This window comes from Glycine soja, chromosome 6 (assembly GCF_004193775.1).
Source record: "Glycine soja cultivar W05 chromosome 6, ASM419377v2, whole genome shotgun sequence".
NCBI classification, from domain to species: domain Eukaryota; kingdom Viridiplantae; phylum Streptophyta; class Magnoliopsida; order Fabales; family Fabaceae; genus Glycine; species Glycine soja.
Genome location: NC_041007.1, coordinates 43,882,709 through 43,897,027, shown reverse-complemented (window position 1 = coordinate 43,897,027; position 14,319 = coordinate 43,882,709). Strand labels below are relative to the sequence as shown.

Below are 14,319 nucleotides of genomic sequence, written 5' to 3'. Positions count from 1 at the left end.
TCTAATATCACCTTTTTATCCTTCTTATTCTTCCAAGCAAAAGCCTAGCTTCCTGTCTCTCACTACCTCCTCCATGAACCTACAACGCGTGGGCCAAAACCACTCTCCCCCTCTTGCCACCTTGTTGCTCTGTTACCTTCCACTAGATTTGCACACACCACCCAACCACGACATCATTAATTGTGCACTGTAATCACTTTCTTATCACCTAGATCTGCATGTTACGTTACCACCTCCCTCCATCGTGTGCACAAGGCCCTTGCAGACCATATCTACACACAACTTCACCTTGTTACCTTTCCAATATAGTTACGGATTGGTCAATCAATAATATATATTTTTTGGTATTACTAATCGGTTAATTCGTAATTCAAAAAAATGCATTATGGATTGACCAATTCATAATGTATTTGCATTAAGAATTGCTTAACCTATAACATCATAAATAACAAAGGTTGCAAGCTAACAAAACAACTGCTTATCATGGTGGTTTCAAGGAGGAAGTTTGTGCAGACGTACGGCGGCTCTTCACCGTCAAAGTAGGTGGGCACTCACATCCTCCATAGTAATCCTAGCACCCATCCTTAGACTAGAATTAATAAAGGGTGAAAATGTCCATTCAAATGCTTTATTATTTCCAATGAGGCGCACCAAGAAAACAATAGGTTGTATTAAGTAATTGCCCAACAAATTGAGTGTGTTGATAAAAAAAAAAAAGAGCAACCCGCAACGTTGTGGTTTCGGTTCCGCTTTATTATACGTGCAATTGACAAACATCCAACCTTTTTGTTTGGGGTTTTCTGATTAACTCTTTCTTCTCATAACTCTGCCGCCACAACAGCCCCAAATCCAATGGTAGACCACTTTCTCCCTTTCCTTTCTTCTTCTTTAGAAATCAAATTAACTCTTTTCATAAACTCGATTTTTCTTTACATTTTGTTTTTTAATTTATAGTTTTATAGTTAATTGGAATTGGAATGAACTTGATTTCAGGCTTCAGAGAAGAAACTTTCGAACCCAATGAGGGAGATAAAGGTGCAGAAGCTCGTCCTCAATATCTCCGTTGGCGAGAGTGGAGATCGTCTCACCAGAGCCGCTAAGGTTGAAACCCCTTCACACCTCGCAGCTTCCACAAATGTTTTTTTTTTTTTTTGGAATATATATATATATATATATATATATATATATATATATATTAAAATTTTTAATTTCTATTTTTCTTCTTGTAGGTGTTGGAACAGCTTAGTGGCCAAACCCCTGTGTTTTCCAAAGGTTAGTTCTCAATAAGTTTGTAAATGGGTAGTTCAGTAATGGACATAGATCTCAAATCTGTGTTCATTGGAAGTTTATGTTTTAAAATTAATTTGATCATTTTTTCTCATTCTATCATTTTTTTTATAAAAGATATAGATTGCTGGTGAAGTGGTTTTGTAGAATTCTCCCCCCAGATTTAGGGTAGTCTATTTTAGGTTTTTTAATTGAAGCTTCATTTTTTTCTTTAATTACAATGTCAAGACTCACAGGGCTGATAGCAGGGAAGTAATGGTAGTTTGAGTTTCGTAATTTTCATTAATCGCAATATTAAGTGTGAACCTATTCTGTGGGAAAAATCAGAATAGTTGTGGGTTTATTGAATGCATTTTTAAGTTTCCTTCAGGAACTTGATTCATAAATCTGCGGAAAAAGTGAAAATGAGGACTCTGATATCCTTGAGTGTATGTCTTTTATCTGCTTAATTTAATTTAAACCATGTTTCTGAGTCCAAAAGATAGAAAAAATAGTCTATTGCTCTGTGAAATATTTTAAATAGTTTGTTTTACTGTTAGTGTTTGATAAAGGTTTTGTATACTGTATACGTGTGGCTGTTTTTCACTGTTGAATGGTAAGAGATCTTTTTGCTTCTCTTGGTTTTGACAGCAAGGTACACGGTTCGTTCCTTTGGGATTAGAAGAAATGAGAAGATTGCATGCTATGTCACTGTCAGAGGTGACAAGGCAATGCAACTTTTGGAGAGTGGTTTGAAGGTGAAGGAATATGAACTTCTCAGAAGGAACTTCAGTGATACTGGTTGCTTTGGCTTTGGCATTCAGGAGCATATCGATTTGGGAATCAAGTAAGTTGAAGAACTCTTGGGTTTTTATGCTGTTGTTTTTACTTTTGCCTGCGGTAAGCATTTTATGACTGAAGGGAAGTTGATGATTTGATATAGGTTGTCGTGTGCACAATGCATATTCAAAATTTTGGGTATGACATAACATATCTCTTCCCCATTATGCTGCATTCCACTTTTGACTTGAACCAAATGCTAACTAGTTTATAAATATGGTTGTTTCAAAATTTTCTTTTGTTGTTTTGGACTTTGGCGCTTATATGAAATATGTTTTTGATGATTTTGAGAAAGCAGGACTTGCATTAGTTAGGTTGATTTGTTAATTAGTCATAGGCGTGATGGTATGTCTAATTGATTGACTGGCTTTGCAAATTACATGCCATCTTTAAATGACATTGTCGAGTCTCACTCTTGGATTCATTCCTCTTGGATTCATTCCCTTGTTATGTCAACTAACTTTTGGTTAATTTCCCCTCATGTTTGATGATGTTTTCAATTTCTTTGATTATGAAGATTTCAATTTACACATATTGGTCCTTGACTGTTGACTCTGCTTCAGGTATGATCCTTCAACTGGTATTTATGGAATGGACTTCTTTGTTGTTCTGGAGCGTCCTGGCTATCGTGTGGGACGTCGCCGAAGGTGCAAGTCCCGTGTTGGAATCCAGCACCGTGTCACAAAGGAGGATGCTATGAAGTGGTTCCAGGTGAAATATGAGGGAGTGATCCTTAACAAGTCTCAGGCGATTGTTTAGTTAGACTGAGTTCATTTCAGGGGAGTGTTTTTATCAGTTTTGTCAACTATCTTTCTGGGATAGTATCTTAATTTTGAGGCAGGTTATGAATCAATGTTTCTCATTTCAGTTTTGTGATGAAGCACATGTATTAACAATAGCCCTTTTAAACGACACTTTTATTGCAACAAGAACATGTGAGACACTTTTAAATGCATTCTCTTTATTGATTATTTATTGAAAATGATCAAATTTTGTGGGTCTTATATCATATTTAATGATTTTTCTCATGATTTTATTGTTTTTAATAAGTTCCAACCTATTAGAGTGTGCTTTTGAAGTAGTGTGGTATCCTCGCACTCTTCCCCTAAATACCAAACCATTGCAAATTCATGGTATTGACATTCAATAATCAATAGTAATTCTGCTACATTGGGGCAATATGTTGTTGGACTGCATATTAATTATGTTTTAAGAATAAGATTTTTTTTTGTTGAAAATATTTTTTATTCGAAACTCTATTCAATAAGGAAAAATGAGGACGAAATTTTTTAATAAGGAAAAATGAGGGAAAAAGATGAATTAAAACAATGTCTGATGTGATTCTATGATAGTACATATGCTTCGGAGTTTGGTCACCTACCTGATTAATTGATTTTTTTTATATATTTTCTTATTGTTGGTGTAAAATATTTATAAGACTTTGTCAAGAAATTTGAGTGATTAGTAGAATTTTTCTTCTCAAATGTCAATCATGTTTTTTCCTCTAGAAACTGACGGATCAATGACATGTAGGGCGTGGCCAATTGAATTTTTTGTTTGCTGGATGGCTAATTGATTTAATATACTATAATTTATTTTGCAAAAATAATTTATTAATGATAATTTTGAGATTTCTTTTTTTAAAAAAAGGGATTATTTCATTTTCATAATGTACATTGATCAAAGTTTAATATCCTCAATTAATTGACTCTTCTAAAGTATTTTTGGCCAACTCATCTAAATTTCATTCAAACAAGAAATGCATTTGCACAAATAATTATTAAGGCACATGAGGTAAGGGGAGAAAATGCGTGCTACAGCACCATGATTCAAAGGGTACCTGTGTATGTCAAATTGCACATGTCAAACGAACTCAGGCGCTAATGCTACAACGAGCAGATTTTATTCAACGCAAAGAATGTACGAACCTGAATAAAAACCAATACAAAGGATCTTCTGTAATCTGTGACCATGCCCTGATGTGTATTATGTGTCGGTTGGTCGTTACTTTGTTTTTTAACATAGCAGACGAAACTATAGTCATTAGCCTAATGAATTTGGATTATGTAGCAAAGCATCTTAGTCCGAACAGAAGCTACTCTTCATCAAATAATAATAATAATTAATAAAATAACAACAACATGAATTACCAGTCTAAATGAGTAAATTGAAGGTAACTTGCCCGAGCAGGGAAATCAATCAGAAAGCAACATGCATATATATTCAGATTAATAATTCCATAACATAAAGTTTATGATCTCTATATAAACCACCAGAGTCTTTCTCATCAATGCATACCAAATTAACATTTCTCTCTACAACAGAATCTTACCAAACCCTCTCTTCCAAAACTCATTAAACTTTTTGCTGATAAGAAATGGCTTTCACATGCCAAAAGCAGCACATGCTAGCTCTATTCCTCCTCCTTGCAGTTGCGATTTCACAGGTGATGTGTCGCAAGCTGCACGAGACATCGATGCGAGAAAGACACGAACAATGGATGACCGAATATGGAAAAGTGTATAAGGATGCTGCAGAGAAGGACAAACGTTTTCAGATATTCAAGGACAATGTGGAGTTCATAGAATCATTCAATGCTGATGGCAACAAACCTTACAAGCTTGGTGTTAATCACCTTGCTGACCTTACAGTTGAGGAATTCAAGGCTTCCCGTAATGGATTCAAGAGGCCCCATGAGTTTAGCACAACAACATTTAAGTATGAAAATGTGACTGCTATTCCTGCAGCCATAGACTGGAGGACAAAAGGAGCTGTTACTCCAATCAAAGACCAAGGTCAATGTGGTAAGATAAAGAACATCATATAATAAGTACTTCATTATGTTCCATAACCATCATTATTTCCTTCATCTCATTTTAATTATTTCCTTCATCTCATTTTATGTGACACATTTAAAATATTTCTGCTTCAATTTTTTTTATCACTTTAAAATATAAAAAAAATACTAATTACTTTTTTTTCCAATAATATCCTTACTACTGCATTGATTAGTCCTTCTGGTTCTACTACTGCAATACATTTTTGGAAATAATATTATTTTAGTCAAATATTGTTTTGTTTTTAAGATGTGAGCATTACATTAGTGATTAGACAACATATAAGATAGATAATTGAAAGTATTATTATTATGTCATGTGACTTGTATAATTTTTAAGGGATAAACAAGTTGAATTTAGAGAATTTTTAAAGATTAAAAATATATTTGAAGGACTACAAATATATTTAAATTTTAGTTATATTCTTAGAGAGCCATAATTTCATTAATGTATGGAAAGGCGAATTGATTAATGTTTTACCATAATTTTGTTTGAAAAATTATAGGGAGCTGCTGGGCATTTTCAACTATAGCTGCAACCGAGGGTATCCATCAAATAACTACAGGAAAACTAGTTTCACTCTCAGAGCAAGAGCTAGTGGATTGTGACACAAAAGGTGTAGACCAAGGATGTGAAGGTGGTTACATGGAAGATGGGTTTGAATTCATTATAAAAAATGGTGGAATCACCAGTGAGACTAACTACCCCTACAAGGCAGTTGATGGAAAATGTAACAAAGCAACCTCTCCAGTGGCACAAATTAAGGGATATGAGAAGGTTCCTCCCAATAGCGAGACGACACTTCAAAAAGCCGTGGCTAACCAACCAGTGTCAGTTTCTATTGATGCAGACGGTGCAGGTTTCATGTTTTACTCTAGTGGAATTTACAACGGAGAATGTGGGACTGAGCTAGACCATGGTGTTACTGCAGTTGGTTATGGCACAGCTAATGGAACAGACTATTGGATTGTGAAGAATTCATGGGGCACGCAATGGGGTGAGAAAGGATACGTAAGGATGCAACGAGGTATAGCTGCCAAGCATGGTTTATGTGGAATTGCCTTGGATTCATCTTATCCAACTTCTTAAATAGTTCAATTATGTAAATTGTGCTTCATGCTTAGTTTGAACTTATGGCTGTATTTAAATGTAAACTATTACCATATCAATATATATAATTTGTTATACCTTAGAGGATATATACTAAATGTTATTTAACTTCCTAACTATGTATATGTATACAATCTTTGGAATTCCGAAGGCATAGAAAAGAGATTGCTTGAAACATCATTGGAGTAAAAAAAAAATTAAATCTAATATGAAAATAGGAAAACAAATAAGCTTATGAATCATAACATGGCATGACTCAAGTGCTTAATAAGGTTCACCATGTAAAAAAAATGGTTTAATTGTAAATTTGACCACTAACTTTTATTGTTTTGTAAACTTTACCACCCAAATTTTATTTTTGAAAATTGTACCATCCAAATTTTTTTTTTTTTTTTTTTTTGTATTTTATCACCATTGGTGAAAGATGGATGATTTTGACTTTTGATATCAGTTGTAATTATTATCACCAATGTAGAAAGTAATTTTTAACATCAGTTATAACCACAATCAATATAGATAGATCGAATTGATCGAATCATGTAGGAACAAGGTTCAAGTCTACCGGTTTATTATGATGTCTCAGCTACATACATAATTGCATTTCTATTTGACACCTATCATTAATTAGAAACAACTCATCTCATTGTGACCTTCTCTTGAATTCTCAAATTTTTTCCATTCCTATTGAGGCAGAGAACCCATCATTATCTCAACTGTGCTACCGAAGGCTTTGGGGAAGTCAATATAGGAGAGCACTCATCTTAGGTTACTACTTAGATGCTTTCAGCGATTATCTACTCCACACTTGGCAACCCAACGTTTACCGTGGGCACGATAACTAGCACACCGAAGGTGAGTCCTTCCCAATTTTCTCGTACTAGGAAAATGTCCTCTTAATGCTCTAATGCCCACACCAGATATGGACCCATTTGTCTCACAACGTTCTAAACCCTTGGAACATACTACAGTCCAAGGTGGCGAAGAGCTGACATCGAAGTGTCAAACCTTCTCGTCAATGTGAGCTTTAGGGAAGATCAGCCTATTATCCCTAGAGTAACTTTTACTCGTTGAGCGACAATCCTTCCACTTAGCATCGTCGGATCACTAATGATGTGAACCTGAGTAGGAGCGGATTGTTTGATACAGGCTACGAAGGTTTTGATGACGCCACTTCCGGTGAAGGAAAATAAGTCAGGGTAGACGCCACTTCCGGTGAAGGAAGATAAGTTTGGGTAGACGCCACTTCCAGTGAAGGAAGATAAGTCAGGGTAGACGCCACTTCCGGTGAAGGAAGATAAGTCAGGGTAGACGCCACTTCCGGTGAAGGAAGATAAGTCAGGATCGACACCACTTCCGGTGAAGGAAGATAAGTCAGGGTAGACGCCACAAGGATTACCTTGATAAGTTTGATAATTGGTTCAACAAGGAACCCAGAGAGAAACTCTCACCAAATTTTCTGAAAATGCCAAAAGTTTTTTTTATTCAAAACAAAAACCAATACTTATAGTGTATCTGAACAAAAAGATAAAAATAGACATGGGCCTTCTAAACAGGTTGGGCCAAAATTACAATAAATAAAAATTATAACTAAAAAACATATTTAACTTGAGCCTTCAAATTAGTTTGGGCCTTCAGCAACAAATAATTGTCTTGATAGTGTCTCTGCCTGTGGGCCTTCATCCTTCTCCACTTAGGCCTTCATCCTTCTCCACTTGGGCCTTCATCCTTCTCCACTCGGGGGTTTTGTCCTTCTCCACTTAGGCCTTCGTCCTTCTTCACTTGGGCCTTTAGCCTGTATTTGGCCAGTTTCATGATTCTCATCATTCCCTCCTTCTTGGAAAACATTTGTCCTCAAATGTCTAGGATGATCACCGGGTTCAAGTACCACTTCCTTCCTTTTCTTGTTGACTTGCTTGGCATAGCTTTCATTCTTCTTTGCAATTTGCACCTTCACTTGGTCATACAATCTTTTCACATACTGAACTTTGGCATGTGCATCCTTACGTTGAGTCTCTTGGGGATTGCTTTTGTAAGTTGGCCTGTTAAGCAATGAAGCTCCGGGGAGGAGATCAACTTGATGTTCTATGCCTCTTGAAGGTGGCAGTCCATGAGGAATCTCCTTAGGAAAGACATTTTTAAATTCCTGCAATAAGGGTTGAACACTAGGAGAAATAGAAATAGTAAACTCATTAGAATTATCAGTAGAAATTTTACTGTCTTTGCAATACTGTAGATTGAGTGGTTCATGAGCAGGTAACACTTTCCTCACTTCACTCGTCTCTGTAAAATAATTAAATTTTCTCTCATGTGTATCACTCTCTCTCTTATGTGTATCACTATTTTCCTCGGGTGTATTACTCTTCTTTTTCATATTCCTTTGTGGTGCCTCACTATTTTCTTTCTCTTGTTCTCTCTTTTCTCTCATTCTGATTTGGTCATCACACACTTCTCTAGGGGATAGAGGTTTAAGAGTAAACGAGGAAGATTTGGTTATTCGTCTGTAGGGCTCTTCTTTGTTACGGTTCAACAAACGTTGCATTTGTGTAGTCCACGCATCCAGAAATAAGCGTTGAGATTCGTCTAGTTGATGATATACACCACCATTGTCACCAGCTCTTGCCATGATTAAGGAACAAAGAATTTTGCAGTAAATTAAAAAAAATTCAGGACCTCACCACACTCTACTCACGTGTTTCTCTCTTTAATGGTAGTTCACTCGTGTTTGATGCTCTCAATATAGGCTTTTGTGTGATGTTTTCACTCTTGCCTTTTACCACTCACTCCCTCTTAAGTTCCTGGATGAATCAAATTAGACACACAAGGTATATAACAGGAAAGACAGTTTAATTATCACAGACTGTGTAGCAGATTTAATTTGGATAACAAATCAGATTTGACTTTGGTTTACAGATTAGACTTGATTTGGATTTAGATTTGATTTGGATAGCAGATTGGATTTGATTTGGATAACAGATTAGACTTGATTTGATTTGGATAACAAATTTTGATTTGATTTGGATAACAGATCAGATTTGGATAACAAATTAGATTTAATTTGGATAACAGATATGATAACAAATAAGATAATAGATAGGATAGCAGATAAGATAACAGATATGACAAGTAAACTTCAAATGCTCATAACTTTTGCTACGATTGTCTGTTTGAGGCCCACTATATATCAAAATGCTCAGAATTCAGAGGAGAATCTAGATAAGGGAATTTGTTCCACGATTTTCTTTCCAAAAAACACCTCTAAATGCTTCAATTTCGTGTTCAAAGATCAAACACCCACTTTTTTTTTCAAAATTTTGCAACTTTTTTTTTTTACACAAAGTGTGAAACACACAAGAAACAAGAACAAGAACGTGACAAGAACAAGAACAAGAATGCAAATAACAGAACACAAGACGCAAACAAGAACGAAACAAGATGTAAACAAAAACTCAAATAACAGAACAAGGACAAAACACGAACCTGGACAAATTACAAAGAAAAATAATACGATAGGATAGAACTTGTATCAAGAGCCGAAGCTCTGATACCAGATGATGTGAACCTTACGGGGCGGATCGTTTGATACAGGCTACGAAGGTTTGGATGACGCCACTTCCAGTGAAGGAAGATAAGTCATGGTAGACGCCACTTCCAGTGAAGGAAGATAAGTCTGGGTAGACGCCACTTCCGGTTAAGGAAGATAAGTCTGGGTAGACGCCACTTCCAATGAAGGAAGATAAGTCTGGGTAGACGCCACAAGGATTACCTTGATAAGTCTGATAATTGGTTCAACAAGGAACCCAGAGAGAAACTCTCACCAAATTTTCTGAAAATGCCAAAAGTTTTTTTTATTCAAAACAAAAACCAATACTTATAGTGTATCTGAACAAAAAGATAAAAATAGACATGGGCCTTCTAAACAGGTTGGGCCAAAATTACAATAAATAAAAATTATAACTAAAAAACATATTTAACTTGGGCCTTCAAATTAGTTTGGGCCTTCAGCAACAAATAATTGTCTTGATAGTGTCTCTGCCTGTGGGCCTTCATCCTTCTCCACTTAGGCCTTCATCCTTCTCCACTTAGGCCTTCATCCTTCTCCACTTGGGCCTTCATCCTTCTCCACTCGGGGGTTTTGTCCTTCTCCACTTAGGCCTTCGTCCTTCTTCACTTGGGCCTTTAGCCTGTATTTGGCCAGTTTCATGATTCTCATCAACTAAGGTCGACTTTCGTCTCTCTTGACGGATGATAGTAAAATGCACAAAAGTCATTTTCACATCGTTTTGTTACCAAGGTGATGATATAACATGCTCAAAAGTAAAAAAAATGGGATGGTAAAATTTATAAAATGTTCAAAGTTGGATAATAAAATTCGTGAAAAAGAAAATTTAGTGATAAAATTTATAAAATTATAAAAGTTAATGATAAAATTCACAAAAGTAAAATTTAAGTGGTAAAATTTATAAAATAATAAAAATTTGATAATAAAATTTACAATTAAGTAAAAAAAATATCACTTAAAATAACATACAAATCCAAAATATGGAGTAATATTACAAATATAAAAAGTTACCTGATTAATTATTCAGAACGTTAGAAATAATGAACTAAGTAAATATCTATTTATACATCACAACTGCCGTAGTAAAATAGACTATCACGTGCAAAAAAATAAAATAAAATACGACCAGAGGTAACAGCGTTTAATTACCACCGATAATTGGAGACTTTAATGAATATTTTTTGTTTTGTTTTGGATAAGCAATTGCATATATAATTAATTGGTTGAGAAAAAAATACTACAGTAAAAAAACATTTTACAGCTATACATCGACCAAATAGGTGTTAAAAATATTTTTAACTAGTTGGAAGAATAGTGGGTATATATAATTGTAATTATATTAACATGTATAATTATAATTATAATTATAAAATTTAATTGCATAAAAATATATATTCCGTGTAACACACAAGCTAAAAATGCATATATAGACAATATGAATCTTCCTTATATAATAAATTAAAATTCTTGGAAATTTAAACGAGCAATTATTAACATTATATTGACTATTGTGTATAGAATATTTCATCAATTAAACATTGACTATGTATATTGAATAACTCCTGGTTATTGTTGACATGAATTTACAAAGATTGTTGTTGACATCAAGATACAAAGACATGTGTTAGGCCGGTGGCATGCTTATTATAATCTTAATTGTATAGCATACTGATCAGCAATAACATTTATCTTGTTATTTAACATCGAAAAGTGAGATTCTTTGACGAAGGTGAAGGTGGGAAAGATAATGCATATGAAAGGACAAAAAGTTGCATCTCAAAAATCAAAATGCAACATTTTATTATTATTTATATAGTCTTTCTTTTTATAGTTGGTTTGGATGATTTCAAGGACTGCATTGTGAGATGCATTAATGGTATTACAATGAACACATTAACCAATACCCATTATACCAAAACAGGCATTACAAGTAGTCTAATAGTACATTACGTGGCATCTAAAGTAACAACTAACAACAAACAAATGTAATTTGCCAAGGCAGGGAACTCAATCAGAAAGCAACCAAGTAAAAATATTCAGATTAAAAATTCCATGGATCACATAAAGTCTATGATCTCTATATAAATCACCAGATTCATTCCATACAATTAATGCATGCAATTTAAATTTCTCTTCTCAATATAAAACAATCTCACCAAGCCTTCTCTTCCAAAACTCACTAACCTTTTGTTGATAAGAAATGGCTTTCACCAGCAAAATACAGCAAAACTTAGCCCTATTCCTTCTCCTTTTAATTGAGATTTCCCAAGTAATGTCCCGCAAACTTCATACAACATCCTTGAGAGAAGAACATGAAAATTGGATGGCAGAATATGGAAAATTGTATAAGGATGCAGCAGAGAAGGAAACTTTTCCAGATATTCAAGGAAAATGTGGAGTTCATTGAATCTTTCAATGCTGCAGGCAACAAACCTTACAAGCTTGGCGTTAATCTCTTTGCTGACCTTACACTTGAAGAATTCAAGGATTTCCGTTTTGGACTCAAGAAGACCCATGAGTTTAGCATAACACCATTTAAGTATGAAAACGTGACTGATATTCCTGAAGCTATAGACTGGAGGGAAAAAGGAGCTGTTACTCCAATCAAAGACCAAGGTCAATGTGGTAAGATCAAGAAGATCATATAAGTACTTTTTTGTGCTCCATCACATTATCATTACTGGCTTTCCTCGGATTAATTATGTGTGTCTTTTGAAATATTTCTGAATCTCAAATTATTTAATTTGTCACCTTAATATTTTTATTTATTAATTTATCAACTTACAATATATTAATTACTCCTTTTTATTATGTATTTACTGCCACAATACATTTATGAAATAAACATATCTTAGTGATACATATAAGATTCATATAAAAAATTAGAATAATAAAAAGTAAACTACATCAACACCTCTTGAGATTTGTGTAATTATACAAATATTTTTTGTTTTCTTAATCATTACATTTATCTTTTTGATAGAAGATGTCAATGTAAGACTTAAAAGAGATATTAATGTAATGTTTTCAAACTTAATGGGTTAGAGTAGAAAAAAATATAAAGTTATGGGTAATTTTATCAAAGTTTATCGAGAATTATTTATACTTAATTCATTCTATATATAATCAATCATTTCCTTATATAAGATGTATGCATTATCTTAAACAATAGATAAAATGATTTTATTATTTAATTCGTATAGTTTTGGGACTAAAAATACTTTAACTTTATAACTTTTAAGCTATAAACAAATATTCTTTAGAGAAAGAATAATTTTAAAAAATATATTTGTAAGGATGATAATTTAAGTAATTCAAATTACAAATGAAAGTTGAGTCTAAAAAAAAGGTTAATTATTCACAATAATATTCAAATACTCACTGAGAGGTGTTCACATAAAGTTTTTTTTAATGTATTTTGGAACAAGATTATCTCTGATATAGAAGACACGTGTAGAAAATTAAAAAATACAATTAAAATTCATAGTCATTGTATATATTGAAACGATTTGGATCATGTTCATGCTCATTTTGTTTGAAAAACTAGGGAGCTGCTGGGCATTTTCAACCGTGGCAGCAACTGAGGGCATCCACCAAATAACTACAGGAAACCTGGTCTCTCTCTCAGAGCAAGAGCTAGTGTCTTGTGACACAAAAGGTGAAGACCAAGGTTAATTTGTGAAGGGGGTTATATGGAAGATGGGTTTGAATTCATTATTAAAAATGGTGGAATCACCACTGAGGCTAACTACCCCTACAAGGGAGTTAATGGGACTTGTAACACAACCATAGCAGCTTCCACAGTGGCTCAAATTAAGGGGTATGAGACAGTTCCTTCCTATAGTGAGGAGGCACTCCAGAAAGCTGTGGCACCAACCTGTGTCAGTTTCCATTGATGCAAATAATGGACATTCCATGTTTTATGCTGGTGGGATTTACATGGGAGAATGTGGAATTGACCTAGACCATGGCGTTACTGCAGTTGGTTATGGAACAACTAATGAAACTGACTATTGGATAGTGAAGAATTCATGGGGCACAGGTTGGGGTGAGAAAGGATTCATAAGGATGCAGCGAGGTATAACTGCCAAGCATGGTTTGTGTGGAATTGCCATGGATTCATCTTATCCAACGACTTAAATAGTTCAATTATGCAAATTGTGTTTCATGTTTGCTTTATAGTTTGAAAGTGTGTTATCACTCCTTACACAATAACAATATCCACTTAACATTCTACATTCTATTATTTATTTATTTATTATTTTACTTATTCTCCAATCACTTTATCAATCAATTCAATCCTATCAATCATTTTCTTTTTGATATGTTATCTTCTCGTATCTTTTTTAAGTGTTTATATTTACTTAAAGAATATTTGCAATCTAGTATGATTTAATTTTGGTTATTTAATGTATTGATAAATACATTACTAGTTGGTTTGATCATTGCAACATTTATTATCAGAATAAAGAAATAAAATATTTAAATAAATAATATAAATATTATATATCATTATATGTAACTAATAAATATTATAATATAAATAAATTAAATAATTGTGATTTGATTTGGTTTCATAGATATCAACTATGAATTGAATTGAGTGCTGAGTTTAACAACACATGATGCATAGCCTTCAAGGATTGATAAGGGAAGAAATTAAGTTAGAATTGACAAAATCTAAAATAATTGATAGATAATTGAGTT

At 33.8% G+C, this 14,319-nt stretch overlaps 2 protein-coding genes and 1 pseudogene across 2 annotated transcripts; all 3 read left to right on the top strand.

Annotated features, from left to right (window-relative positions):
• Positions 1-750: 750 nt before the first annotated feature.
• Positions 751-3,110, top strand: LOC114417080 (60S ribosomal protein L11). The gene is made up of 5 exons (XM_028382181.1): positions 751-855; positions 994-1,101; positions 1,230-1,272; positions 1,918-2,113; positions 2,670-3,110. Exons 1-5 carry the CDS (start codon positions 853-855, stop codon positions 2,863-2,865), a joined length of 546 nt encoding a protein of 181 aa, XP_028237982.1. The 5' UTR covers positions 751-852; the 3' UTR covers positions 2,866-3,110.
• Positions 3,111-4,419: 1,309 nt separating this feature from the next.
• Positions 4,420-6,160, top strand: LOC114414228 (ervatamin-B-like). The gene is made up of 2 exons (XM_028378532.1): positions 4,420-4,910; positions 5,449-6,160. Exons 1-2 carry the CDS (start codon positions 4,484-4,486, stop codon positions 6,030-6,032), a joined length of 1,011 nt encoding a protein of 336 aa, XP_028234333.1. The 5' UTR covers positions 4,420-4,483; the 3' UTR covers positions 6,033-6,160.
• Positions 6,161-11,812: 5,652 nt separating this feature from the next.
• On the top strand, positions 11,813-13,810 carry LOC114414227 (annotated as a pseudogene).
• The last annotated feature ends 509 nt before the right edge of the window (positions 13,811-14,319 follow it).

Excerpts from the sequence above, each read along its gene's own strand:
- LOC114414228 (XM_028378532.1), top strand. The coding sequence starts at position 4,484 with ATGGCTTTCACATGCCAAAAGCAGCACATGCTAGCTCTATTCCTCCTC. Across the intron at positions 4,911-5,448 it reads CAAAGACCAAGGTCAATGTG|GGAGCTGCTGGGCATTTTCA; the intron begins GTAAGATAAAGA and ends GAAAAATTATAG.
- LOC114417080 (XM_028382181.1), top strand. Across the intron at positions 1,102-1,229 it reads GTCTCACCAGAGCCGCTAAG|GTGTTGGAACAGCTTAGTGG; the intron begins GTTGAAACCCCT and ends TTCTTCTTGTAG. Across the intron at positions 2,114-2,669 it reads CATATCGATTTGGGAATCAA|GTATGATCCTTCAACTGGTA; the intron begins GTAAGTTGAAGA and ends ACTCTGCTTCAG.